This window comes from Eutrigla gurnardus (assembly GCF_963514095.1).
Source record: "Eutrigla gurnardus genome assembly, chromosome: 14".
NCBI classification, from domain to species: Eukaryota; Metazoa; Chordata; class Actinopteri; order Perciformes; family Triglidae; genus Eutrigla; species Eutrigla gurnardus.
In genome coordinates, this window is record NC_139937.1 from 8,141,304 (window position 1) to 8,168,139 (window position 26,836).

The 26,836-nt window shown below is 41.3% G+C and overlaps 2 protein-coding genes across 3 annotated transcripts in view; both read right to left on the bottom strand.

The window, feature by feature from the left end:
• Positions 1–26,836, bottom strand: part of LOC311023899 (secretagogin-like) — a 168,193-nt gene that overhangs the window by 81,806 nt on the left and 59,551 nt on the right. The gene's annotated exons all lie outside the window — the stretch shown is intronic.
• The window catches only part of LOC311023896 (tumor necrosis factor receptor superfamily member 11B-like), a 214,375-nt gene that overhangs the window by 3,880 nt on the left and 183,659 nt on the right, over positions 1–26,836 (bottom strand). The window contains exons 2-4 of one of the 2 annotated variants that reach the window (XM_084026005.1): positions 12,731–12,806; positions 3,883–4,110; positions 3,277–3,421 (exon numbers count right to left, since the gene is read on the bottom strand). In XM_084026005.1, the coding sequence (XP_083882131.1) occupies positions 3,277–3,421; positions 3,883–4,110; positions 12,731–12,778 (421 nt within the window). In that variant the 5' untranslated portion in view covers positions 12,779–12,806. Of the gene's footprint in view, positions 1–3,276; positions 3,422–3,882; positions 4,111–12,730; positions 12,880–26,836 lie in introns of those variants that run through there. The other variant, XM_084026004.1, reaches the window with a different exon arrangement.

The following is a 26,836-nucleotide window of genomic DNA, read 5'->3' on the forward strand; positions in this document are numbered from 1 at the left end:
TCTCACGATGACTTCATAATGCATGTGAGTATTTTTTACCAGATGATGTTACACCTTGTTGACTAATTATATCAGAGATTCTATAAAAATCTCTTTATTTTTATTTTGTGAGATGATTTCATCTCTTCGTGGGTCGCCGTTATGATGTAATCATTTATCGGTTCACATTTTAAATATTTGTTCTCATTGGCAGTGACATTTTTTTTTTTTATATAACACCATCTAACCACACCATGATGACGGTAAACGGTGGGAACTTCGGGTCCGCTTGTATGACACGCAGCATGTATGAAGATATAATGATGTGTAAGTAGTGGAACTAGTGTTGTAATCACATCCTCTTTTATTTCTATCTGTAGTGCATAGAACTGAAAGTGCGTGGGAGCAGAACAAAGTGTTCCTATATCAGATTTGACCTTTTGATTAGTTTCCCTCTATCGTGTCAGGGTTTCACCGTTTAGTATTAAAACACGAAAACCACTAGCTGATACGCATACAGCGACGTGCTAATGTTTCCTGCGCCGCTGATGACGAAGCATGTACAGTGCGACAATGTGCAAGTCGAGCGCTGATATGGTTTCCTATGCTGGCATTAAGCTTTTGGTTTTTTTTTTTTCTCAGAATTTCCTGTCAATGCAGAGTATGCATGATCGTGAGATATAACGTCATCTAAAGCACAGGTGCTACTAGCTCTACTTTCACCATGATGTATATTCATTTGCTGAGTTGGCGAGAAATGCATAGATTAAAAAAATTCTTCATTTTTATATTATGAAGAGTTGCTGCTTTTTTGCCTTAGGATATTTTAAACTTAATAGTTAAGCAAATTCAAGATTATTGTAAAATCTATGGTAAATGACTCAGCCCTAGTTCTAAGCCTACTTTTAGCTTTATTTTGATATTACAATTTTCTTTAAGTCTGGCTTTATTTTGTCTACAACTTTTGATGCTGGTATCGTGGCCAGGTTTCCCTTGAGAAAAGCTTTCCACCCCCAGTGGGACTTACCTGGTTAAATAAAGCTTCAATTCTAGTAAAAAAAAAACTAGCTATTTATTGACATTTGCTCAATCTTTTTTGACTCACCAGATTGATTTATAATGACAATGATTGTTGCAGTCCTACCATGAAGGAAAACATTTCTGGTGTTGTTTCATTAATTAATAATAATATATAATATAATAATTACTTTGTTGGTTATTTATTGTACCACTGTTTCCTAATCTATCCCGACAGAATCAGTTTCCAAAAACACAGATAAAGCAGCTAGAACGTCTCAAAATGAAAGAATCACAACTGGAAACAGAAAAGGAGAGAGAGGTTAAAAGGAATGGAGTCCTGATAGGCGTGTGTTGTTGGGAGACTGAACCACTGGGTTTCTTACATCCCGTATAGTTTAAAGGCCTCATTCACAACTTGAGGTGTTGCATAATCCATGTAAGTCTGTCCTTCTACTTCAAAGTGGGGAATCCCCTGAAATGCTGTGTCATGTCTGCAGAGCGTCATTAGACTTTTCGGTCCGATTGTAATCCACGGAAAATGTCTCGACTTTATAGCTGTGTCAGCGCTACGAGTGTCAGATGATAACCAGAATCCACGGAAAATGTTGTTTCATCTATGCAGCCGCTGGATTCTGGTCATGTGTCTCAGATGAAGTCATGAGAAGCGCAGCGCCAATTTGTACTGTGGTTCCAGGAGAAATATCAGATTCTGTTCACTGGAATGTTAAAATTCAGCATCAACCTCTCATTAAGTGGCCAACAATCACTGCTGACGCACAAAGGAAGGAATCTGCAAGGAACAGCAGGTCAGATATCCACCATGGCAATGAGCTGCATTTTGATGATGCTGTATTCTGGGGAAAATGAGGAGGTATGATAAAATGTTACCCCCAAATATTTCTGTCAATTTGAGGGACAGTTTTTCTCTCTGGAGAGACACGGATGGAATTCCAGTCCGTTTAGTAAAACTTCTCTCATTGATGAGCATGATAGGCTCCAGTGCATAGATTTGAGTGCCGAAGGGACTTTCTAAGTTTTTGTTGGGACTCAAACAGCAGCTTAGAACAAAAATCTTCTCAAGCTAGGTATAATATTTTTACACAATGACTAAGCAGATACAGTTGCATGGTAACCACAATATTAGAGATTGCCCTAACAAGCTGCAGTGAATTCAAAGAGGAAGAGCATCTTCAGGAATACGGAGGAAGGTTTTGCCCTTTTAGTGTTCCCTCTTTTATTATGATGTCAAATATACATAAGAATGTACGAAAGGGAACAAGTGATGAACTACTTTGCAGGAAATGTCTCTGAGTAGAGATAGATATGTCATAATAGAGTAATGTGAGTGCAATTTAAAGTTTTAAGGGCAGGAAAGTCAGTGTTACTTAAACGAACGCTGTCTGATACTCCTGCAGACAGGAATGAGATTTTTATGTATTCAAATTGATGTCTTTAAAGTTGACAATACTGTCGAACATATGAGCAATTTAGTATTATCTCTGGTAATAGCCACAATGTATGATCTAATATAACCAGGTAGGGTATAGTCAAGGGGTAGAAGAAGGAGAGAATATTGAAATGTTAATGGAACTCGCATGAATAAGTAGTTAAAGATTCCCTCACTCATAAAACTAATTAAATTATAAACAATGTGTTGTAATTACAGCTAAGGTTCTGTACATGATATGAGGACGTAAAGCTTGAAATCAAAAGCAGTACATAAAAGCTGCACGATGGCCCACGAATAAATGAATTCAGGTTCAAATCAAACTCTGTGTTTGCACCTGTGTCGGTGTGTGAATGATAGGCGGACAGATAGTGAGTGCAGTTCTGAGAATGAGTCAGAATCAGAGGTTTAAAAGAAAAGTTTCTTTGTGAAGAGAGACACCTGCATCTGGAACAGATGTGATTCATAGAATCAGAAGAAGATGACATAAAGACAGTGAGACAGTGGACAGACTAAAGCACGAGAAGAGAAGAAAAGCAGAGATAAGATATACAGTGGCACTGGAAACACATACCTACTGGAGTTCTTAGGTTTAAGTGATAACATTGAGGCAATAGGATGTTTATTCATTGAACTCTGAATTCCCAATTTCCTCTGGTTTAAGTAAGGACACAAATCTAATTAACACGCTGACCGGAGAGGCGGGAAACCGGCAAAATAACCGACCGTTTTCTTTATTAAATATCTTCTGAAAACGAAGGCAGTCTGCCAGTAAAACTACGTTATAGTCATAATAATAACACAAGTCTTAATGTTAATCTCAGTCTTACCTAATGCTGTCACTCCCAAGCCAGGTGAGCAGGTGCTGTGTGTGATGCAGAACTCGACCACTAGGTAGAAGCCAGGAGCGCATTCACACAGCTGATCGTGCGTGCTGTTGCATTGCTGCTTCACAAGCTGCCTCTCTTTGCACACCTAAACACAACAAACCACGGTCACACCCATTGAAACGGTGCTGCTGCTTCATAAGCAGCTGTTAACATGCATACTGGAATAGGCATGAAAACACACCTCAAGGGGTCCCCCTTGAGTTAACAATACATATTACATAATTTGTCAAGAGCGGTGAAGAGGGAAACATCGATCACTACTGCAATGGGCACATGGAAACTTTAAATTCAGCTAAAGTAAAGACTTTTCTTCTTTTTTTTTTTTTTTTGCTTTTCCAAAATGTAAACAAACCATAAAGTCAAGCAGCATACTCCAGGAGTAGACAAACTCATCCAAGGAATATTGGACTTTAGTGGAATTCCTGACCATGATATGAGCACAGATTTGGTTGTATGTTGGTGTTTCTCAAATTCCTACACTACAGAGTAGGTACTAAGAGAAAAACCAAAGAGAACCTTTGGTAAAGCTTTTGGCCTGGTACATACCGAAGTGCAGTATTGACACGTATCCCCCCAGTGCCAGTTCTCAGCAAAATGCCTCTCAGGACAGGCCTGGCACTCGGTGGGTGTGTCAGCGGTGCAGTGTCGTTTCACGGCCGTGCCAGGAGGGCACTGGTCGCACAGCAGGAGGTCAGATGTCACAGGGTCGCGGTACTGGTATTTTGGCGGTACGGCCGGCTGCTGGAATGCCCAGGAAAGAGAAGCTGTGAAGAGCTGCAAGAGAAAGAAGGTGGGTTTAATACTGAGTCCGCAGCTGTGACAAAATCTCTAATGAAACCCATCTCGTGCACAGCTCCTCTTTGGCTTAAGGTTCAAATACTTCTACATTTTGGAGCACTCCAAAACCCCAAATTTCCAGTAAGGAAGAGTTGAAAGAATGGTCAGAGCTGTAAAGTTGAGGCTCCTGGTGGACACACAGTGCTAAAGTGATTTCCTGTGCTTTATAGAGAGCTGCAGGGACTTAGAGGAGAACATTCTGCAGCAGTTTCATTGATAGGGATTACTTCACAGGGGCAACATTTTCAACATTTTCAACAATTTTTAATCCCTGTGTTTTTGTGGAAATATCCTCCCTTTGTCATGCCCTCAAATCCTGATGCTAAATGCTGTGAGCATCATTTTACCCAAACTATCAGTTTGATTAAGAGATCACATTTGTTTCATTGCATTTTTGGCACTGCTTTTCAAACTCTTAACGATTTTCCAAAGAATTCTGATGTTTCAGTCATGCCAGGATTCTGCACATAATAAATGAAAACCAAAGTGTATGACACTGGACTGCAGACAATAATGGTGCAGCCCTGTGTTCTCTGACCTCACCAGCAGTCTCCTACCCCTGTCAGCAGCTCTGTCAGATGGGCTGCTTTGTTGCTGAAAAGCATCTGACGTGATTCAACGCTGATGTACAAGAGTTTAATACCGCCCTGGAGCAACAGCACACCACACCCATGTACCACCCCCCCCCCCCCTGAATCCATATGGACACACTGTAAAGTGGGTGGCTGCTAGCGAGGCTTCAGAGACGGACATGTGTAACTATTGCCTCAAAAACAAGCCCATGCATCATCATTCGAGCAGGGACCGAAAAGCTTTTGGCCTAAAATCCAAGATATCGGTTGGTGAGCATGTTTGACATGCAGCCATGCAGCTGGCTGAGGCCACATGCAGACCAGATGTCACACATCTGGCTGCTTCCACCCCGCAGTCCCTCAGCCATTGGCTCTGTGGACTTTCCCGTTGGCCGGGATACATCCTCACTGCTTGGACAACCTAACAATAGGTCGTCCTCGTGTTGTCTGTGGGTTTGCTTGTATGTGGTTTTCTGCTTTCCACCACGTTTGCGTGTGCATCTTCAGAAATGAATGAATCCATACAACAAACAACTACCAAACATCCATGCATGTGCGTGCAGGAGTGCACGCGTGCAGGCTGCATGTGTGCATGTTTGTCGGCGTTCATGTCCAATTATTGTCTTCCTCAGTGTTGGTCTGTGCTCTGCGGTCTCCTCTCCTGGCTGCTGTTCATAAAGAGAACTGTTGGAGGTTACTGGGCTTTCCCCATTCACCACCAGAATACAAAACACTCTCCCACTCTGTTCGCCAATCTACCGCGACACACCATTGATCTCCTTCCTGCGTGTGTGTATTTGTACTTTTCCCCATTTACCTTTAAACTTGCAACCACAAAGCTCAATATAACAATATGTAAGTGTGTGTGTGAAACTTAACTCAAAAAAATGAGAGGGAAAGAGTGGTATTTTCAGTGTGTGTTTGTGTGCACATGTAAATTTGTTATTCACTGTTATATTACAAAATATTTCGTTACAGAAATATTTTCGCCAGAAATCCTCATGTGTGTGTTTGTGGAAGAGACGGTGTGCATTCAGACACGTCTTCCCCATCTGCCATGTATTACTGAATATATTGTGTTGTTCTGCATGTATAAGTGTAACTAGATGTATGTTTTCACTTAACCATGTATTACACTGTACACATGTTTCTGTTTTGAGCATTACTCATGTTTAAGGAGTTAGCAACCTGAAATGATACATTTACCAGAAACGGAAAAGAAATGTGCAGGTCCTTCTATTTCTGTTTCCTTTTGCAATTGAGGTCATTGAAAAAGATAGTAAAAATAGATGAATGGGTTTGACGCACCATAATAGAAACCTAAGCTTCAAACAGCCTGGCGAGCACGGCGGTTTTCCCGGTAAAAACCTATGGAGCTCTGAGCAAAACATTTGGTGGAAGGCTTTCATCCGCGGCGACTCGCTGAGCAGTACCACGGCTGCATCTGTTTGTTTGTAGTATGGGTGGCCCCAGCGGGAATCCAACCCATAATCATAGTCTTGCTTCTCAAATTAAGAAGTGTATATACACACTATTAAGCCGAGTGACCACATCCAATCAATTCCGAAAGGGCGGAGGGGCTGACAGGTACGGTTACTTGGGTTCGATTCGGATCGAGTTTACTGGCAGTCAATCTTCAGTCGTGAGCGCCGATGAACGCGAGCACATGTGGAAGTCCTCAGGTTTCTGTTGCTTTTCATATCCTCCATACAGCACGGTAGTTTGGCTGCACTCCAGCTACAATATTGAATACAGTACAGTGCAAAGCCATTGAGAGCAATCCAGGGGGTAAATAAAACGATAGCATATTCATGCTCAGAGATGTTGTATGAGATCTCGTCTTTATGATCCGATCTAACAATTGTACTACATTTGTCCAGCATTATACCAGTGGTGCCTGTTATTCACTCTTTTCTCCTTTCTAATTTAAACCTGAACAAGAAATCAAAGCCTTTTATAATCAAATCAATTCCAGCCACATCTGAAGGCTATCTGACATGCATATAAAATGTTTTAGATGAAAAACTGGACAATGTCCAGTGTCTCAAGTTCAACTTATCTGTTTTCCAGCTATGAAACACTTCACATCACTTTTACAAACCTGCCCGTACAGTAGCTCTCTGCTACCAAGGAAAAAGAAAAACTGTCAACTTTTCAGAGAACTAACTTATTGGGAAGATGTCCTGTGGTGTGCGTGAATCCGTCTATCAGCAGCTAAAAGAGATATTGAACTTTTCACCCTCCTTGTCGCCTTAGAAGCGGCCATCTGACGACATCACGGACGACCGCTGGAAACCCAAATTACACAGCAGTTCGGGGCCACTGACAGCCGTAATTACACTGTTGACATCATCAGAGTGAAGCTCAGCGAGAGGCATATCCTACATGGAGCGCAGCCAACGGAGGGGAAAGGATGGATGAAGGTAATGATAACGTTCTGCCTGAGCAGGATGCCCCTGAGCAAGGCAGGGCAGCTGCTATGTAAATGATTGTAACTGATGAGAGCTGTGTGCGAAGCTGCTTGTTGGAAAAAGCTCCCTGTTGCCTTCCTCTGAATAATAATTCTCATAAAACTCATAAAAACACCATATATTATACTGGTGGAATCAGGCCTCATCTGATACGCTTTTCTTATGTGATAAATGCCAGTAAATCCCACTTGAAGTGAGCTGAAATAAAACCTTGTGTTTATGCAGCGTAAAGATGATATCTACCAGTTTTATAATAGAGAATATTTGCATTTTAACAGATTTTATCCTCTGGAATCAAACAAACAACAGCACAAGGGTACGTGATAGACAAGGCCTTCCTGGATCAAGGAGATGGATCGCGTTTAACAGGCAAGTTCTATGTTATTGTCTGTGAGATGATGTTTTAGTGAGCAACGTTAGTTTTTCACAGTGTGTTTATCCGTCACTATGGGCGCACGTGTAATATCTCTGACACTCAATGATATAATTCCAGAGATATCGCCAGGCCTTTGGCTAGACGGGCTTTCTTAAGACTTCTGAGGGGTTTTTGTTTCTCCATGACCTGTCTGTTGTCAATTATATCCAGTGCTTTGGGTGAAGCAGGCACTTTGAGCGCTGCATGACAGACGGGCTTTAGTAGTATAATTACTGGAGTTTAGACACCTGACAGAAATAGATTTGAAATGAGAATGCATGCCTTCCATATGAGCTTATAAAGAGAGTAGCATGAACACACGGGGCAATAACAGGCTTATTGATTTTACACACATGGCTAAAAAACAATTGGATAAATATGAATTGTAGCCAAACACTCTTCTTCAGAGGCATTGCACTGACAATACAGTAAATACTGCAGCATAATGTGTATGCACAATAAAAAAGAATATGGGAAAGGGAGATATATTTTCATTTGTTTTGATATGAAAGGTTTGAAAAATAATAAAAATGTTCCAGGAATTCGAGGACTTACAATCCGACAACAACCAGACCAAATTCAGCGAATCACAATTACATTTTGGATCCGTTAATATGTCCTCCTTTTCTGTTGTTAGTGGAAATATTTCTATAACGCCTCCAGAACAGATTGGCTGCAGCGATGAATGTGAAGCAAACGGAAATGCAAAGAAAGAGTAGACTCAGAGTTTGCATAGCCCGAGGTCAGTGCCATGACACAAAGGGACCAAACCACACTACACCAGCTTATCCACCAGGCACATGGCTTCAGTTAACTGTAGAACACAGGTGGTCTGAGGGGGGATTCCAGCTCTTGTGTATATATACGTGTGTGTGTGTGTGTGTGTGTGTGTGTCCTGTGAATATGGACTCTGTCTTTCCCCGCTCATACATAGACAGAGAGAAACACGCTACCATGCTGCACACAGACTATCATCACAGTTATTCATAATAAATTCAGTTATTCATGAGCTTGAGCACATGTTTAACATATGCAATTCGGTCAGGAGTTTAATATTGTATGATCAATTAATCGAAGCCAGTCAGTCTGCTGTTGTACAGATGTTATGTTTTCTGGATTTAATGGACTTCGGTCAATTGTAGGGTAATTTTTGATTGATTCAAATAATTTGCCGATTATGATCGTTAATTGAAGCCCTAATGTCGATTGCTGAAGCCAGAAGGATTTTTACATTCAGTCCAGGAATTGAGACTGACTCATTGGAAACTAATACAGAAGGAAATTGTCCAGCTTCTAGTCACCACATTGTATATTTAATAACTAAACAGATTAATCTTTTCTATTAAAGCAAATATGATAAGCTCATGATGCACTGGAAAATATGAAACCAGCAACTTCTCACAAAAAAACAAAAAACAAACAACAGTGTCTGGTCGGGTCTCCTGGTCACACAGATGTCTAACTTCTGTTAAGTTTCACCAGCGAGGGATAGATTTTCCTTTTTAAACTTCTCACATGGATTCATTTAAAAGACAGTTTAAGCCCTAAAGAGGTCAAATCATGGAATATTTTACAAAAAAGCAAGGAAGTCACAAAAGTTCAAACAAATGCAGTTAAATTTGTGTAGCAAGACGACATTTATATTGTGACCCTTATAGGCAGCGAGCCACTGGACTAAACCACTTACTACTGTGTAAAAAGCTAGGCTTTAATGTCATTTTTACTTTTTATATCAACATTTTTCTGATAACACTGTAGTTTTACTTAAGCAAGCTTTTACATGAAGGGTTTTTTACCGGCAAATATGTTTAAGCTAAATAAATGGAACGGTTGTTGAAACATATGACTCCAGATTCACTCCAGAAATTTGCATCAGATCTGTCCTGCTGTTGTTAACATGACTCACACAGTTACAATAAACTAAAGATGGAGATCAGTGTGTGATTGTGACATTAACCGCTGCATCTCTTTTGCATACTCTCTTTCTGCTCTTTGTATCTGATAATCACTCCGTCCTACACACACACACACACACACACACTTCTGCTATCAGTGCTACTGTTGATGGAAAAAGGGAAGTTAGGTGTGCGGAAGCAACTTCCAAAGGTAATCGTTGGTTTCTGAATAAACGTTTGTGCTGTGTTTGTTGATCCTGTACCCCCCCCCCCACACACACACACACACACACACACACACACACACACACACTCACTTCCTCACCCTTTCTCCAGTGTTTGAGTCGGTTTGGCCAAGTGGCCTCTCTGTAGCTTCTCCTGTCTACGTGTAAACCTGCAGCCAGGTTTAGGGAAGTTGGTGCAGCTAATGCCAACGGCCACAACAGAGAGTGAAGGAGAAGAGGTGTAAAGATAAAGGCAGCGTAGATGCTAGATAACCACAGAGGGAGATAATGGGGATTAGCGGCTGGATTAGGAGGACGGCTTGTTGACATGCAGGCTGGCTAGCTGTCTGATTGGCTGCTTGGACAGACAGGACTCCTCAGTTGCATTGTTGTGCTCCACTGAACCTCACTTCTTCACTGCTGTTTTACATTTTGAAACTGGACAAAAACAAACTGACTGACAACACACAACCCAGCCTTGGGGGAGTTTGTGAAATAGTTACGAAATGCTATTTCTAATTAATGAAATTTTTTCGTATCACTCAGCACGAGAACATGACAATGGAAAGTCAAATAGGATCCTTTTCCACATTAATTAAACGCACCACATATGTGATGCAATGAGCACAGCTGGTGATGTAGTATTAAATATTGAGAAAGACTGTTCACGCTGGGTGGGGAGGCGGATGAGTCCAATAACACAGGACTTTCAACCACCACTCCGATGTCCCACAATGCACGTCCCAAAGTGAACCTCACGTTCGTATTGTTGCCTAAACCTAATTATAGTATGATATACCGCATACTAGTTACTAGTTATTTTAAGCTCAACCATGATTCTCTTCCTAAACCTGACTAAGTGGTTTCGTTGCCCAAACCTAACATTTGTTTTGTAGCATAATGATCTCCTGAGTGACACGAATAAGACTTCCGATTGAAATATGTTTGTTTTAAAGTTTAGAGCAACTAGAACAAGTGGAAAATTTGCGTCCCTGTACGCGAATCATTAGTCTTAAATTTCATGACTGTTTCACAAATTGCTGTGAGACTGCGGTGCAACATAACATGCATTAAGTTGTCCAGTCTGTTCCACTGACATCATCCCAGGCAAGGACCCAAACGAAAAGTGTGTTTCAGCAGCAGACAGAATGCAGCCACATGAGTCAGAAGCATGCAGGAGAACAGGAAGAGCACGCAGGTGCAGGAGGCGCCTTTACCGCTGGACTTGGAAGCCAAAACAATGTTTTGAGCCCTGAATTGCAGAGTGTCCCTTTTAACATAGAATTACTTACAGACACAGTAAGTGTCTGGGTCGCGGGGGCCCGGCGAACTGGAAGGGTGCAGATTGATTTATTGGCTGCATGCTGACAGTTGGGACTGTTGTGGTTGGCTGTCTGACTCATTTGTTGGCTAAATAGATGCTTGCATGGCCGGCCAGATGACTGACTGACTGACTAACTGAATGATGGATAAACACAACAACACTACGTCAGATATAGTGAGAACAAAGTAGTTGCCTATTTAAGGTACATTGGGGAGTGCAGGTTGTGCTGTGTTAGAAATAAATACTGGATGATATCACATTAAATGGTGGCATGAAGAAGACTACATGTGCACACACACACACACACACACACGTTTGTGTGTACGTTAACTGCCTTGAACGCCTACTTTACACACAAAGACACAACACATCTTACAAACACACCTCACGTAGGATCTCTCCCTCTTTCTCACGCACACACAAACAATCACACACGCAGAGCACGAGGAGAGATAGTGGCTCCAGTGTTTAGTAGCTCGTATGATCTTTTTCTGTCCTGATACACATCTGTACATGAACATATGCAAAACCTGCAAAGGCGCCGACACAGCGCCACATGCAAAACGACAAAAAAAAAAAAAAAAAAAAATTCTCCTGTGCTGCAGGCCAAAATTTAAAATCCCCTGAAAGCTTTGTAGAACAAACAAATGTGATGTCAAACTCACAATAAACAGCATCTGGCAGCACGCTACGCTGTTATGAGAGGTTTAGGTTTCATTAATTTCAAACGTGCCACAGAAAAAAGCAATGAAATTTGACCTAGAGTAAACGGTCGCTCATTGATGGAAATCTTCAATCTTGTTTGCAGGTCCATTTTGTGGGTTTGCGAGGGTTTAATCATCAAAAGCAAACAACCTCCAATACAAACACTGTTCCATTCCATTTTCCAAAAGGGAATCATTTCCATTTATTCATCTTAAAAAGATCTCATCACCATGAAGTCCTAAGAGGCAATATATTGCATGTCTACTACTACAGGAGCACATCACACACAAACAGCTGACAATATGTCTCCACATAATCTCGACTAAACTTCATATTACCTGCACAGGCGTATGTTGCAGGGCTGCACTATGGGATGGCATTATATTGTCAGGTGTTACCCTGTACATAATACATCTGTTAACCTTCATTAACTGGGTTAAGGTGTATTTTCCCTACATTCCCAACACAAAGCTACTGAATAGTGGATGCATTGTTTCTCCATGTAAAACAGGTACTGTCAAACGGTCTGAATATGAACTATAACATCTCTCACATGATATCATACTGGTTTGTTCTCAATACCAGTGATGCTGTAAGTAAGCCCGACCATGATCACTTGCCACCACAGTGTCACTGATTATTGGCCCCTGTGATAAATGAAACATCACAATACCTACGCGGACGCACGCTGTGCAGAGGGGCACTGACACGTGAATAGCGAATACCTTGCTTTATTTTGGCGGGGGATATCTGGATTAAGACGAGCGACCATACGCAACAGACTACCAAGTATCGGAAACCGCGTGTAGCGCAATATTAATAATAATAATAATAATAATAATAATCCATGTCTCGCAAAAACAAAAAGATCCTCCGTCGGTCAGAAGCGTCCCTGTGCTCCAGCGGATCAGATCGGGAGAAGGAGAGCTGCAGAGAGGCTTGTTTACTCACCACTATCAGTTTCATGGCCGGGTTGGATTTCGCTATCCGAGCGCTCATCTCCACTGCGTAAAAGTGAACTACGGTGTGATGGGGTCTCCATCACAGGTCTGTACTTATACAGTAGGCTACAGAGAGAGAGAGAGAGAGAGAGAGAGAGAGAGAGAGAGAGAGAGAGAGAGAGAGAGAGAGAGAGAGAGAGAGAGAGTAGAGGGGGAGAGCATGTGCCCACCCACCTCGTTATCCAGCGTACAGCCCTCTCTCTGTCTGTCTTTGTGTTCTCTCTCTCTCTCTCTCTCTCTCTCTCTCTCTCTCTCTCTCTCTCTCTCTCTCTCTCTCTCTCTCTCCCTCTCTCTCTCTCCCCGGTCGGTCCTAAAAATAAAAGTGTTGCATCCTCATGAGTTGCGTTGTGATTACGCAAAGAAATGAATGGTGGGCGACACCAAAGGGAGCAAAACAAAGAGCAATAATAATCAGATGATGCGGATTCATTCAGTTCAGTTCAGACACGTTTTAACCTATACAAATATTTACATACAATCAAATGGGACAAATAGTTTAGGGCAGTTCCATCAACTCCTTCCATATGCCTGATGTAAATGTGTTTAACACCCAGTCTAACATTTCAAGTTTTAATCAGTGTGAATCAAGAACCATTTTCCAGGATGGATGTTTTGAGTCCTGTTTTGACAGCATGTACATATATATGATTGACAGCTGTTTATTTGGACCAGCCCACATCATTACATAAGACGGGCTTATTTGAACATCTGCTGGTGGAAGTTGGAAACAACACCGCACATGTGCTGAGAAGAACTGTTTCAGAAACTTGAGCCATAATAGTCAAAGATTAAAATACTGTCTTGCAAGGAAATCTACAGTTTGTTTGAGAGATAACTGTCCCACAACGTATTACAACTGTCTATACTGTACAATACTCTGCTCAAAAAAATGAAGGGAACAATTCAATCTTCAGATCAGATCTTGATATTACTGATGCTCTTTTGTATATTTTGTCGAGAACAAAATGACGTGACAGCGGTCAATGGAAACCAAATTCATCAACCGATTGAGGGCTGGAGTCAAAATCACACCGCAAATCAGAGTGAAACATTTAAATCACAGGCTGATCCAACTTGTTTGAATTTCATCACGGCAACTCATCATGTGACTCAGTAATGTGTTTGGCCCTCGCGTGCATATATTCTCTCCTGACAATGTCTGGGCATGCTGCTGATGAGTCAGTGGATGGTGTCCTGGTGAATCTCCTCCCAGACCTGGATCAGGGCATCAGTGAGCTCCTTGACAGTCTGTGGTACGATCAGTCGATACATAACATCCCAAAGGTGCTCAATTGGATTTTGGTCAGGGAAACGTGAGGGCCAATTAATGGGATGAATGCCTTCATCATTCAGGAACTGCAACACACTCTGGCCACATGAGGCCAGGCTGGTCCTGCACCAGGAGGAACCCAGGGCCCACTGCACCAGGAGGAACCCAGGGCCCACTGCACCAGGAGGATCCAGGGCCTCCTGCACCAGGAGGAACCAAGGGCCCACTGCACCAGGAGGAACCCAGGGTCCACTGCACCGGAACCCAGGGTCCATTGCACCAGGAGGAACCCAGGGCCCATTGCACCAGGAGGAACCCAGGGCCCACTGCACCAGGAGGAACCCAGGGTAAGCTTAAGGGAGGACTTCATCCCGGTACCTAGCAGCAGTCAGGGTACCTTTGGCTATGACATGTAAGACTGTGCGACCCTCCAAGGATGTGCTTTCACCAAACCAGTCATGCTGGATGATGATGACAGGCAGCATAACGTTAACGGCAGCGTCTCCAGACTCTTTCAGGCCTGTCATGTGCTCAGTGTGAACCTGCTCTATCTGTAAAGAGAACGAGCGTCAATAGCTGACCTGACAACTCTGGATTTCTCTGGCGAATTCCAATGGAGCCACACTGTGTTAGGCTGAGAGACCAGGTCCAACTAGAGGACACCGGGCCCTCATGCCATTCTCATGGAGTCTGTTTCTGAGCAGTTTGGTCAGAAAAATGAACACCGGTAGCCTGCTGGAGGCTCTGGCAGTGCTCCTCCTGTTCCTCCTCACACAAAGGAGCAGATACCGGTCCTGGTGCTCAGTTGATGTCCAGCTCTGTAACATCTGGTCTCCTGGTTTCTCCTTTAGGCTCTTGAGACTGTCCTGGGAGACTCAGCAAACCTTCTTGTGACCTCATGTATGGATGTGCCATCTTGGAGGAGCTGCAACCTGATTGGTCTGCAGTTACCGCCTCATGCTACAAGTAGTGACAGGGACACAAAGAAGAATCAGTCAGAAAGGAAACTTTTGGGGTTTTCTTGCTTTTGCCTCTCCATTGTACCTGTGAAACTGATTCACAATCAATTGTGCTTCCTGAATGAACAGATTGATATCCCTGAAGTTTAACTGACTTAGTGTTATACAGTGATGTTTAAATGTTCCCTTAATGTTTTTGAGCAGTGTACAAACACTTGTTATCTGTATTCAGCATCCCCTTTAGAGGAACACAGGTCTCGTCTCTCTAGGGTACCGGACATAGAAGTACAGTACCGACATACAATAAGAATGTAAATCATGTGATTGAAGTTCAATACTTTGGTCACCTGATGTCTAGCGAGCAAGATCCATCATTAAATCTGGCTGATAGCTCCAGAAAAAAAACTAGCAAGTGGAACTTCACTTACAATTGACTTCTTTCCCAGGTCAAGAGTTTCAGTCATTTTTGCTCTTTCCCGTCAAGTCATCCATCCATCCATCCAATGTCTACCGCTTATCCTGTATTCAGGGTCGCGGGGCTCCGTCAAGTCAGTTCCTCAGATATCAAGTCTTCCAAGGTGACACAAGTTTGTGCACTCTGGGTATTAACAACTCCATCAACACACACACACACACACACACACACACACACACACACACTTTCTGAAGGGCCAATGGGCTAATCCAGTTACATTTTCCAGTGACTTTTCGGGGTTTGGAACTTGTTCAAATGTTGGTCTTCTGTCCCTCCAGACGTCTGTTTAATATCTTACCGCGTTCCAAAAAATACACGTTACTATACAGTAGTTCAATACAAGGTTTCAACCAAAGAGAAAACTCCCACATTGAGGTCTAAATACATAATGGGTACTGGACAACTGACATAGGAACAAAAGGGCACTCCCACACTGTGATCTCAACACATGATCCTGAGACAAGACCTTTAATGGCAAAGCTTCCAAATCTAATGTGCTTTTCCATTCGTCTTTTTGTAGCCGCTCGCCGTCATGCAGAGGCCAAATGATGACCAAATGTCACGGCCCGCTGACGTAGAAGCACACACACTCTCAACGTCATTGGAGAAAATACACCCTCAACCACCTACAGGTCTCCCAAGCATGCTAGGGAAGTCTTAGTGGTAAGGTCACAACTCACCACAGGATGACTGTGACACACACACACACACACACACACACACACACACACACACACATATACTCACACACACTCACACACACACACACACACGTGTAAATGCAACAAAGAAAAATACACACATCTTTCTGGGTGGAGGTTAGGATACACCGCAACAATAGTGGAGTGGAAGCTCTCTCTCACTCACACACACACACACACACACACACACACACACACACACACACACAGACAGACAGACATAAACAGTGACACGATGCACACTGATGACGAGTTAGCTGGCGGTAAGGTCTGCAGGGTGAGTGCTATGAGGTAAACCAGATGCGACGTGCAAACAGACACACATTTAAATAAAAAAAGCGACTTGCTGACTCACCATGTCCAGAAATGGGTTGCTGGTTTTGGTGCCTGTCAACAAAATACTACACTTTGATTTATTTTGAATACCCAGTCAAAATGTATTTAAGGTTAATTGTTGACCTCCTCTGCCATTGTGTGTGTACTGTATTGGTACTTATGAGCCATGTGCCACAGCTTTCTGTCTACCAAGCATTAAACCGTTCACAATGTAACTCCAACGGCGAGTGATGGAGTCCTGATTAAAATTTCACATTCAGCTGCAGAGATGTCGAGATTAGTTCTTTGTGTTGCTTTTACATGTTGATCTCGTTGCCTGTTATGGCTCAGATCCATGATACCTTCTGTGTATGTACAGTATTATCTGTCCGCATGGTAACCACCATTGTGTTGGGAGACCCACTTATTTCCATAACAGATCTCATAAACGTATGAATGGAAAAGGGAACTGATAACTCTTGTTGTGTTGATGGTGACCTGACCCAGTGAAAGATGAAAGACACAGCGAGTAACAAAGGCTTGTTCCCATACATGCAAATAAAGCAAATTGTAAGGTAAACTTCAAAGAGAGAAAGAGAGCGATTGTATTATAGCAACGTAAAAGTACATTCGTTTTTAACTCATCGTGAACTCTCCAAGAGCTGATGTGAGCATGATTTTTATTAGGGTCCTCATTGAACCTCCATATCTGACATGCCTGTGGTAGTAACTCTTGAAGGCCAGTTCATGGTTACTGTTACTGCTCGCTCTGAACATTCTCAAGATTTCTTCCATCTCGCATTTCTGTCTTGGTCAAAATGCCTTTGCATATTTAACTAATGTACACTTCAATTCACAGTTTACTCAGGTGTAAGCCCTTTTATTTCTTTAAAAATGTTGGTCCACCTGGTATCATTTTTTTTTTCAATAATGTATGTATAACACCAAACCTGAAATGCACAATCATGTTTTAAATAAATGTTCATAATTATTGTTTTCAGGACAAACTAAGCTATCATCATATGTATGCCGAGGTTATGTCATTAGGTTAAATCACCATCAGTGCAAAATAAAAACTAAAATGACAATTGTAAATTACAGATTTTGAAATCACAGACAGCATAATAGTGAACAAGAATTTTGTTTTTTGGAGAGACCTGATGTTCGGAGGGGTAAAATTAAACAATTTTGCTTTCAGTGAAGCCCCTATTTGTTTTTTGTTTAAAAAATGTAGTTGTGCGCTTCCTGAACACAAACAAACGGCCACATCACACCTCCCGCATTTCCAGACTGCTTCACCCTCTTGGACTTCCTGCACAGGTCCTGCATTCATACAAGGCCGGAAATTATTCATTCATTATTCATTCATCATTCATTCAGGGAAATGAGGCTCCTTTTCTTCTCATACTGCCCATTTTCCATGTCAAGAGGCCAAATAAATTGATTGATTTACTATTATTATTCACAATAGTCTTCATTGTTTGTGCAATGTGCCTAAATTAAAAACAATAATAATCATAATAGGTTAGGTTAGGTTAGGTTATTTTATTGTCCCCAAGGGGATAATAAATAACACAGACTAACAATCATATATTGCCTTACAATACTATCCAAGCACAGGGAGGATATGAACGTACATTATGTATCACATTTGCGATATCCTACTGATTATTTCTGTTGCGGCCCAAACAGCACAGATCCGGAGGTAACAGAGCGGCTAACGAAGACGAACAGCAACTCCTTTCAACAAGGATAAATATAAAGAATCACATAAGCCTTTAATTGTTGGAATTATTAGTTTTATAAAGTCTGTAATGTACTGATGCGACCCTAATTTCCTTAAAAATCCAATTCAGTTGTACTTGAGACACTGACTCAACTACTTCATCTGTAATCCTACACACACGATTAAAAAAATATTGCATTATAAAATGATTCTTCAGTTGTGGTTGCCTATCTAAAGGTGTAAATTGGTTTGATAGCAGCTATGAAACAGCTCGAACAACACACCACATCCATCCACTAAATGCAATGCCTTTTCTTTAGAGGTCAGTTTAGTTCTATTGTAAGTCACTGGGCTATAAGGTGACCTTAGTGCAAAGGGTTTTCAGGAAACCCAGGCCACATCACTTTAATCTGTGTTGTTGTACAGACAGAGAAGAAGCATGTTGCCTTGTTAAGGTTCTTGACCTTCTCGTATTCTCCTCTCCAGCTTCCTGCGGTCCACCTCAGAGTTCTTATTTCAGGATATGTTATATCTCTCACTGCCTGGGCCCCTCAGATGGAAATCACAGTGGACAAGTCTTTATTTTGCTAACTGATGAAAAAGCCTCAACAGGATACTTAAATTATCAATATGTGGCGAAGATACCCAGAGAGAATGTGTACGCATGGAGGCGAGAGGCGGGTAGAACGAAGACGAGAGGAAGGGCGAGTGAGAATGATGTAGTGGTGTTTCTGATGAAGGCCCATGAGATACATATTGAGAGAGTGTGAAGTGGAAGTGGTAGCAGAGAGAAACGGAGAGACAGGCATGAAAAAGGGATGAGGGTTTGAGCAGACCTTGTGCCTGGTGTTGGAAGTGGAGCCAGTCAAAGCAGTGAGTCACATGTGACCCTGAGAGTAGAAATAACAGCACAGGGATCCCTGGACTTCCACGGCAGCTGATGTGGTCACCTTGTTTTCTCTGGTGAGGTTTCTTAAAAGGATTTAGGGGAAACTCTTCCCGGCCTATGAACTGTGGTGTTGAGAGTGATGCGTGCAACAAGGCATATTGTCAGAGCAGAAGACATTTGCATGCCTTTCTGATGGAGAGGTGTCACTTTTACAGCACTCTGAGGACTATGTAGCTTCTTACATGAACCAAACACTTCATCAGGTACATGATGTGGTATTATAGCATTTTGGGCCTGTCTTTTAAAGTACCACATAGGTCACAACCGAGATGTATCTATAAGCGCTGTCATTACCTCAAAATTTAGATTTGCTCAATTCTTTGCTTTATTATGAATCACCTGCAAAACTAACGACATGATGACAGGAATGAGCCTCAGCTTAGTGCTAATTAGCTAATGTTAGCGCCGTGATGAGCTGAAATGATGAACATGGTAAACATTATACTGTGCCTGCTTAGCATTGCCATGTTAACGATTTGTTAGCATGTTTGCATCCCGATAGCATTAGGTTAAAGGTGTGTGTGGGCAGCAGTGGATTAGGTGGCGTAGCGGGTTTTCTTTTAATCACAGGGTTGGCGGCTCCCCCCTGAAGTTTAAGTTTTACAGTCTAACCCTTAGACTAAGACTATTATCGCAAGCCATATTCATGCATTCATCGTCACCTTGTGAATTTAACACAAACACAAAGAAACTGAAAGGCTGAGCAGGACATAAACATTTACTACATCTGAATCAAGTAGAGACATGAGAGTATGAGAGTTATCATGTGAGCCCCTACAACCGATCCATTACCCTAAATGTAATGATTGATTAACCACAATTAATGTTTCATTCTAAATAATAAACTTGATTGGCGAATTACAACTTTGGAACAATACATCCATTTTTGTGACCAGAAGACTATTCATATCATTCAGCAGCACACTCATATTACTGCTCCAAGAAAAACTCCCACACAACAGAGACAAAAATAAAGTTTACTACTGTTTACTGTTATTTTCATGTTAAAGACAAGCCTACTCTGTAGCAGTGGCTTCTAAGTAAATGCTGCATTTGTTCCGTTTATTCAACTGAATTTACTTCAGTCTGGTCCTCCTGTTTCTAGTTGACCTTGACATTCCCTGGCGTGCACTGCCTGACTGTAATAGTTGAAATGAGATATATTTCACATTCCTACCACTGGGTGATAAGCTAATAAGGGCTTCCTGGCAGTGCAGCATATTAAACAACGTGAGTGCCAACAGTGTGTTTCAGAATCACGGCTTATCAGGCAAAAGGCAGAAACACAGAGAGAAAGAGATTGCGTAACTGAAGTAGATAGAAGATGATGTTGCTGAAACAACACTTGTATTGTTTTCAATGGAAAATGTGATATTGAAACTCTTGGCCGTTATAAACTTTGCTGTGAAGTAGACCGTGAACTATGCACCAATAGGAATTTAGATTCAAGCTAAAAGCAGGGATATTTATGAGCTCTATACAGTCAGGTGCACAGCTCTCAGCAGAGAGAGGACTACAGTGTGTTCAGTCTTTAAGAATGAATGAAATGTTTTATAGACAATCCTCTACTGGGAAACAGCCAGAGGCATCTCAAATAGCAACAAAACTTTAATTGATTTACTACCGGCAGGGGACAAGTGACAGCCAGGGAAAGTCAAAAGAAAGAGGCAGCAGCCGGCTTCCCTGTTTGTCTAATGCTTTTCATTAGAGGAGCGCTGAATGTGTGTTTGTGCTGAATGTTTACTGTCCCAAAGGAGCGCGTGGAAAAGAAGTTCTTACTCACTGGCCACAATCTACAGTGGCGTGCGCCCAAAGTAAAGATGGTCTCACTGGGCAACTACTGTGTTCACAGTGTATCCTACAAGGCCTCACCCCTGGTGACCTCAGTTACACCTCCATAAAATAACCAGAGTAAAAATAAAGCACCATAAAGAAAGAGGAAGTAGATTTTGGCTGCAGGCCTCATATCTGACACATATTTTTGGAATATTTCTGTTTCATTAAGGAATATTGGAACTCCCCAAAACCAGACCAGATATTCCCCAAGGCAGAAAAAGAGGACCTTTGGAGCGCCGTGTGTGAGGAAAAACTGAGTAAATGTACCATTTTTAAGTAACGTAGTACGTGACCAGAACGTTAAGCACCTCTCTTCGCATGGTTATAAGCTGTTGATCAAGTAATATGTCCTGATAATTAGAATTTATAAGCAGCATACAAACATATGAATGGCTTATAATACACTATATTGTAGTTTTTATGACGTGATGTGTATAAAGTATATTTAATGCATGTGTCATCATCACTTTGGCCAGACTCGTTAACAAGACACCAATGTATTGGACAACCTGAATAGTCTAAAGTTATTACAATTGATCCTGAGGGGCAAATAAATATGTGTACCAGATTTCATGGCAATTCATCCAATAGTTGAGATATTTCAGCCACGAACATAATGGGAAACCAACCAAAATTGCTATATACAGCCATGCAGCTAGCATCGCTAAAATTGAACAAAATCAAATAAAAAGCCACAAATAAATGTAACAGATACACAGCCAGTGAACCTGAACTCCTCCAGCAGCTGTTCCAAAGCTCTGGGGCTCAAGTAAGGCCAAAGCCTTGAGCCAAACCCCACATTTAACGGGCTTCTAGAAATCACAGAATGTTGTTTGTTTGTTGGGTTTCTTTGCATCCTCGATAGGTTTCAGTAGTAGAGCTGCAATTGTTCCGGGCAGGCAGGGAGATCTTTCATGCTATGATTTATTGAACAAGACTAGGTTGAAAACATCATTAATGTGGTTTAATTAAGTCATTTATAGAAACCGCAGGCATTTCTGCTGTGCTTTCCCTTTCTGGCTATCTCAAAGCTACATTTTTTTTTAAATTTATTGTGAAGTATGCTTCTTCAAAAATGACTTAATCAAGACCTGGCAATGGGGTTTCCACTTGAGTCCTACATTTTCGCTTTGTTGTCTTTTTCCATCATTATCTCTGTGAGTATTTTCCACTGGCTTAATCTCCTGCAGTCTCCGGTTACCTTGGAAAAGATGACAAACAGGCCAGCGGCCTCTGAAACAGCAGCATGTTTTCCTGCTCTCTCACCAGGATGCCACTGGCATGCAGGCCACTAGGCTTTCCCAGCACTGGGCACTTACTGTAGCTCTGCTCAAGGGAATGGTCTGCCTGCATGTCTGCATGCAAGTGTGTGTTGGGTAGTGTGTGTGTGGGTGGGCGCGTGTGCTGTGCATGCAGTCAGTGGGTAAGGGGTGATACAGACGGTCACAGAGGGGAAGTAAACGTGTTGAGGTGATGGTGTGTGTGGAGGAGGGACACACACACCATAATTACACACAAACAACAGTTTGTGTGTAATTATTCACCACTGTTTGAACTTTTGGCCCACATTTGTTACCCTCATTAATGTTGACCTCTTATCGATTGAGAAACTTGAGACATTCAATTCTGTGTCACTGAATGAAGAAAGCATGTGCTTCTGCATTCCTCATCATCCCTTTAAATCCCTAAATAAATAGGAAAAGCACTAAAGCATAAAGCAGTCTTTCATATTATCAACGTGATTATTATTATGTCAGGAACCGAGATGGTCCTGTCCAGATGGTGCAGCATACAACAACTTCTGTCCTTGGACCACAAAGAGATGAGATACACATTCTTACATATACAAAGGTTTACATTTGTATAGTTTTATTAGCAGGCAGAATTTACATAGTATACTGTTTATGGGATCGCTCAGAAATGAAAAGAGAAGCAACCAAAACACAATATGTTTTTTTAAAGTGTTTATTTTGCTAAATAAAACAGCATACAACAGTTTTTACTGCAGCAATAGTATAAATGGGTAGGCGTCTGAGTCTTTTCTGAGCTCACAAAACGAGACATTTAATAGAACAATGAGGTGTCGGATATTGCAACAGGGATTCCAACAGAAGCATAATACCTAACATTAAGTGAGTTACACACCTAATAAAAAAAAACTGTGGATAACGTAATCCAATGTTGTTAACCAGGAATCAGCTGACAAAAGTTATGATGGTACTTACAATTTCATATTTAAACATTATTTATGAAACCACCCAATGACATGTCTACAGCTTAAGTCAATTTATCAGCTTATGACATTTTACTTTCAACTTAATTGCTCATATCCAGGAACCCGGCAGCATGTCAGGTTGTCATTTGTCCTGTTAATCGGTTGCATATTATGAAGAAGGTGGCTCTCACCTACATTGAGCCTGCCAGATGCTGGCGCCAAAAATGCAGAAAGAGAAGAAGAAGGATACACAATATAAAGTCGCCATGTTGGTAAATGTACATGTAGCAAGGACGTTCTTTATGTGGATGATGGGCGATGAAGTTAAATGTTAATCCTAATTAAATCAACCCAACCAGAGCTCAGTGCATTGTCTGGCCAGGCCCTGCTCCACCACCTCATCGATGGAGGCAACACAGCAGGAGTCAAGCTCACTGTGATTCTCCAGTGCTTTCTGTGCCAGGACAATCAATAAAGGAGTCCAGTCAGGAAACTCTAGTAGTCAACCAGGAGATTGCAAATGAACATGTATAATGGACATTGTGGGATGAAATATATTTTTTCTCTCCAAAACAAACAGTAATAGGGGGTAATCAGACTGTGCTGCTTGCCTTGTTGGACTGACTTCTAGCAATCACTTTCCATAAAATTTCAGCTATCAAGGTGGTGGGATAAACATTGCAACTGTGAGCAAAACAAGACTCAGGTTGTAAAAATACAAAAACCTTAAATTACGGTTTCCCATCTTGATTTCGTTTGCTTATCTTACCAATATAAATTTAGGAGACTTGGGGGGCCAGCACAGGACTCCCAGTCATCCTTCCTCATTTACAACCAATTATACTTGTTTGCTTTTCTGATGAGAAACACTTATGCTCAGGCTAATTGTATGGCATCCCATTGCGATATGAATGCAGTACACTGGTGGATTGTACTGAAATGCACAGACAGATAGACACACGCTTTCATTCATTATTTTTTTCATTGAGGGATATTCATGTTAAATTGCGTGTGAGCTAAATCTACTGATGGGTTCATTACCAGTAAAAGGGCGTTGAAAACCATATTTGTCTAAGCTGGGGTCTGACTGGAAATGGCACAGACAGAGGAAACCGTTGAATCCTTCAGGAGAGACTAATTGATAGGTGCACTGATGTAACATTGCCACAAAATGAGAGAGGAACAAAAAGAGAGATGGCAAAGGAATTTGAGGGAAAAAATCTACAAGAAAAATGAATCTGACGTGTAGATTTCAACTCTGAGATGTGTAAGGGTTATATCAATGAATGTGTCCCTTTTGGCCTTCACTGTGCCATGTTTGTTAAATAGAGGTTGTCAGGAGGAGAATTTTTTTTAGGCTGCGCCCCATCCAACCGCGGGAGGTTTTCTTTTCAGCAAGGTCTCCCTCTCCCACGACCACAGCAGTGGTCTGCGGATGGTCACGCTCTGGCCAAACTCTACCCCCGCGCCGCTTTCTTGGAAGCGTCATCACGACCACATGAAGAGAAAAAGGGAATACCATACTGTTCTGTTAAAAGAACAGGAGGACCTGAAAGCATCTATGCAGGGCAGGGACATTTACACACACACACACACACACACACACACACACACACACACACAAATGAGAAATGACCTCTTAGGCCAGAAAAAAGAGGTGGGATGGAAATCATCACCAGAACAGCTGCCTGCCAGGAAGACTACAAACCGTGGTGTATGCATGTGTGAAAGAGTGGGGACACAGCCGACCTCGTCTCTCGGTCCTACTTTGGTCAGTTGTTTTGTCTAATTGCTGTTATTTACTTGAATTACTTTGAACGCTGTTGATAATTATTGATAATTAACAGCAGATGTGAACACCACCTGTTTTAAAGTTGATCTCTTGGAAGGAACAGCATTTCACTGATAAGACGGGAGACACAAACAAAAACATGGTCCAGTCATTATTCATCTGACCTTGAGTATTCAATGGTCAAAAAGTGAGACCAATACAAGGACCGCTCTGCCGGCATCATCGTAATAAATACAATTAATGAAATTATATTTAAAATCCATGAAAAGCATTTGAAAATATCCGACTTTGGCAACGTATCAAAAAAGCCAGCTGCTCGTGGTGGTCTAGGCATGTGCACCTCTCTCCTCACCTAACAAAAATTAAGCTAAATGCAAAAGTCTTCTGGATTGAATCCACATTTGTATACGGACAAAAATGTGGATTTTATTGTTTTCATTAGTGGCAGAGTCACACATCTTTCAGCTCCCATTGGATGACGTTAGATTCGTCACGTTCCTTTTCATCTGATACCTTGAAGCAGGTTGTAGGTGGTGCTACAACCTGCTTCAACTCTGTCACACTAAGAGAATCTGCTTTAGGCTTTTAGCCATTAAAACCTTTCATCGTTACTTTAAGATGCGCATGTTTGTTACGCAGTACTTTGAACTGGGACAGGGTGTGATGGGGCAGCTTTAATAGCTTTGGTGTATTATTTAGTCAATGCAACATTTTCAGCTTTGTTCATTTCCAGATGTCCAGGCTCTTTTAATTATTTATTTATTTTAGGACACGTGTTTTGGGTTATTTGTCACAGGCTTATTACTAGAAATATTCCATTGTCTGAACTGAATGAAGGTGGTGAGTACAGTGTCTCACATTTCAACCTTCGTGCGAATGATTCAACCTTCCTGTATTACATTGTATATGGGACTTTTCCATGGATGGCAGGTGTTTAAAAGAATAGGCGGAAAAATACAATTAATGATGGCTGAATTCCATTTAGCTGCTTTCGTTTCATGGTCCTTTTGTGTGCTTGCTCACTGTCACTTGAATAGAACAGAGCAAACATTAAATATATTAATAACAGCTTTTCTATGAGAGAAAGGCCTCATCATTTAATGCATTATCAAGTCAAGGCGAGGGACAAGAAAACCTAAGGCACAACGAATACTACAGTGGTGAAAACTTGATGAAAATATATATAATAAATCAATATGATATATAGCACACATGACAACAAAAACAAAAAGCACACAAATAATGAATTGTACTAACTAAATTGTCTTCAACTTTCCTGACTGAAACTAGATTAACCTGATATAATCAAATGTCTAAAATGTAGGAACTAAAAAACGAAATTATGTTTTTATCACTTGAGCTTATCCAGACTTTATGTTTTTAATGACATCAGATGTGTTCAAAGGGTGTGCATGTTTGGATCGTCCCGAATTGTTTGTAAATGTCCTGCTAGTTATCTGTGACCTTGAAGTTAAAATGTGTCCATATATTCAGAATACATCTTTTTAATTTGGATTCCATTACAAATGCGAATTAATATTGCCTCTGGGTTTCTTTCTCCATCAATCCAAAATGTCTTTCCAAGCCATTCAAATTGGTTGTGGCAAAGTTGCGGACTAAACTTTTGAAAACATCTAAAAAATAAAATTTGAAGGATTACAATGTTTTAACAATATTTCCACAATTCTTCTATATATGATGCATTATCATGGCCAAAACATTATGAGATATAAACTTGGATGCCCTCTGAGAATACATTTGAAATAAAAATGTATAAATAAAATAAAAATACATTTACGGGAAACCCCCCGCAAATTT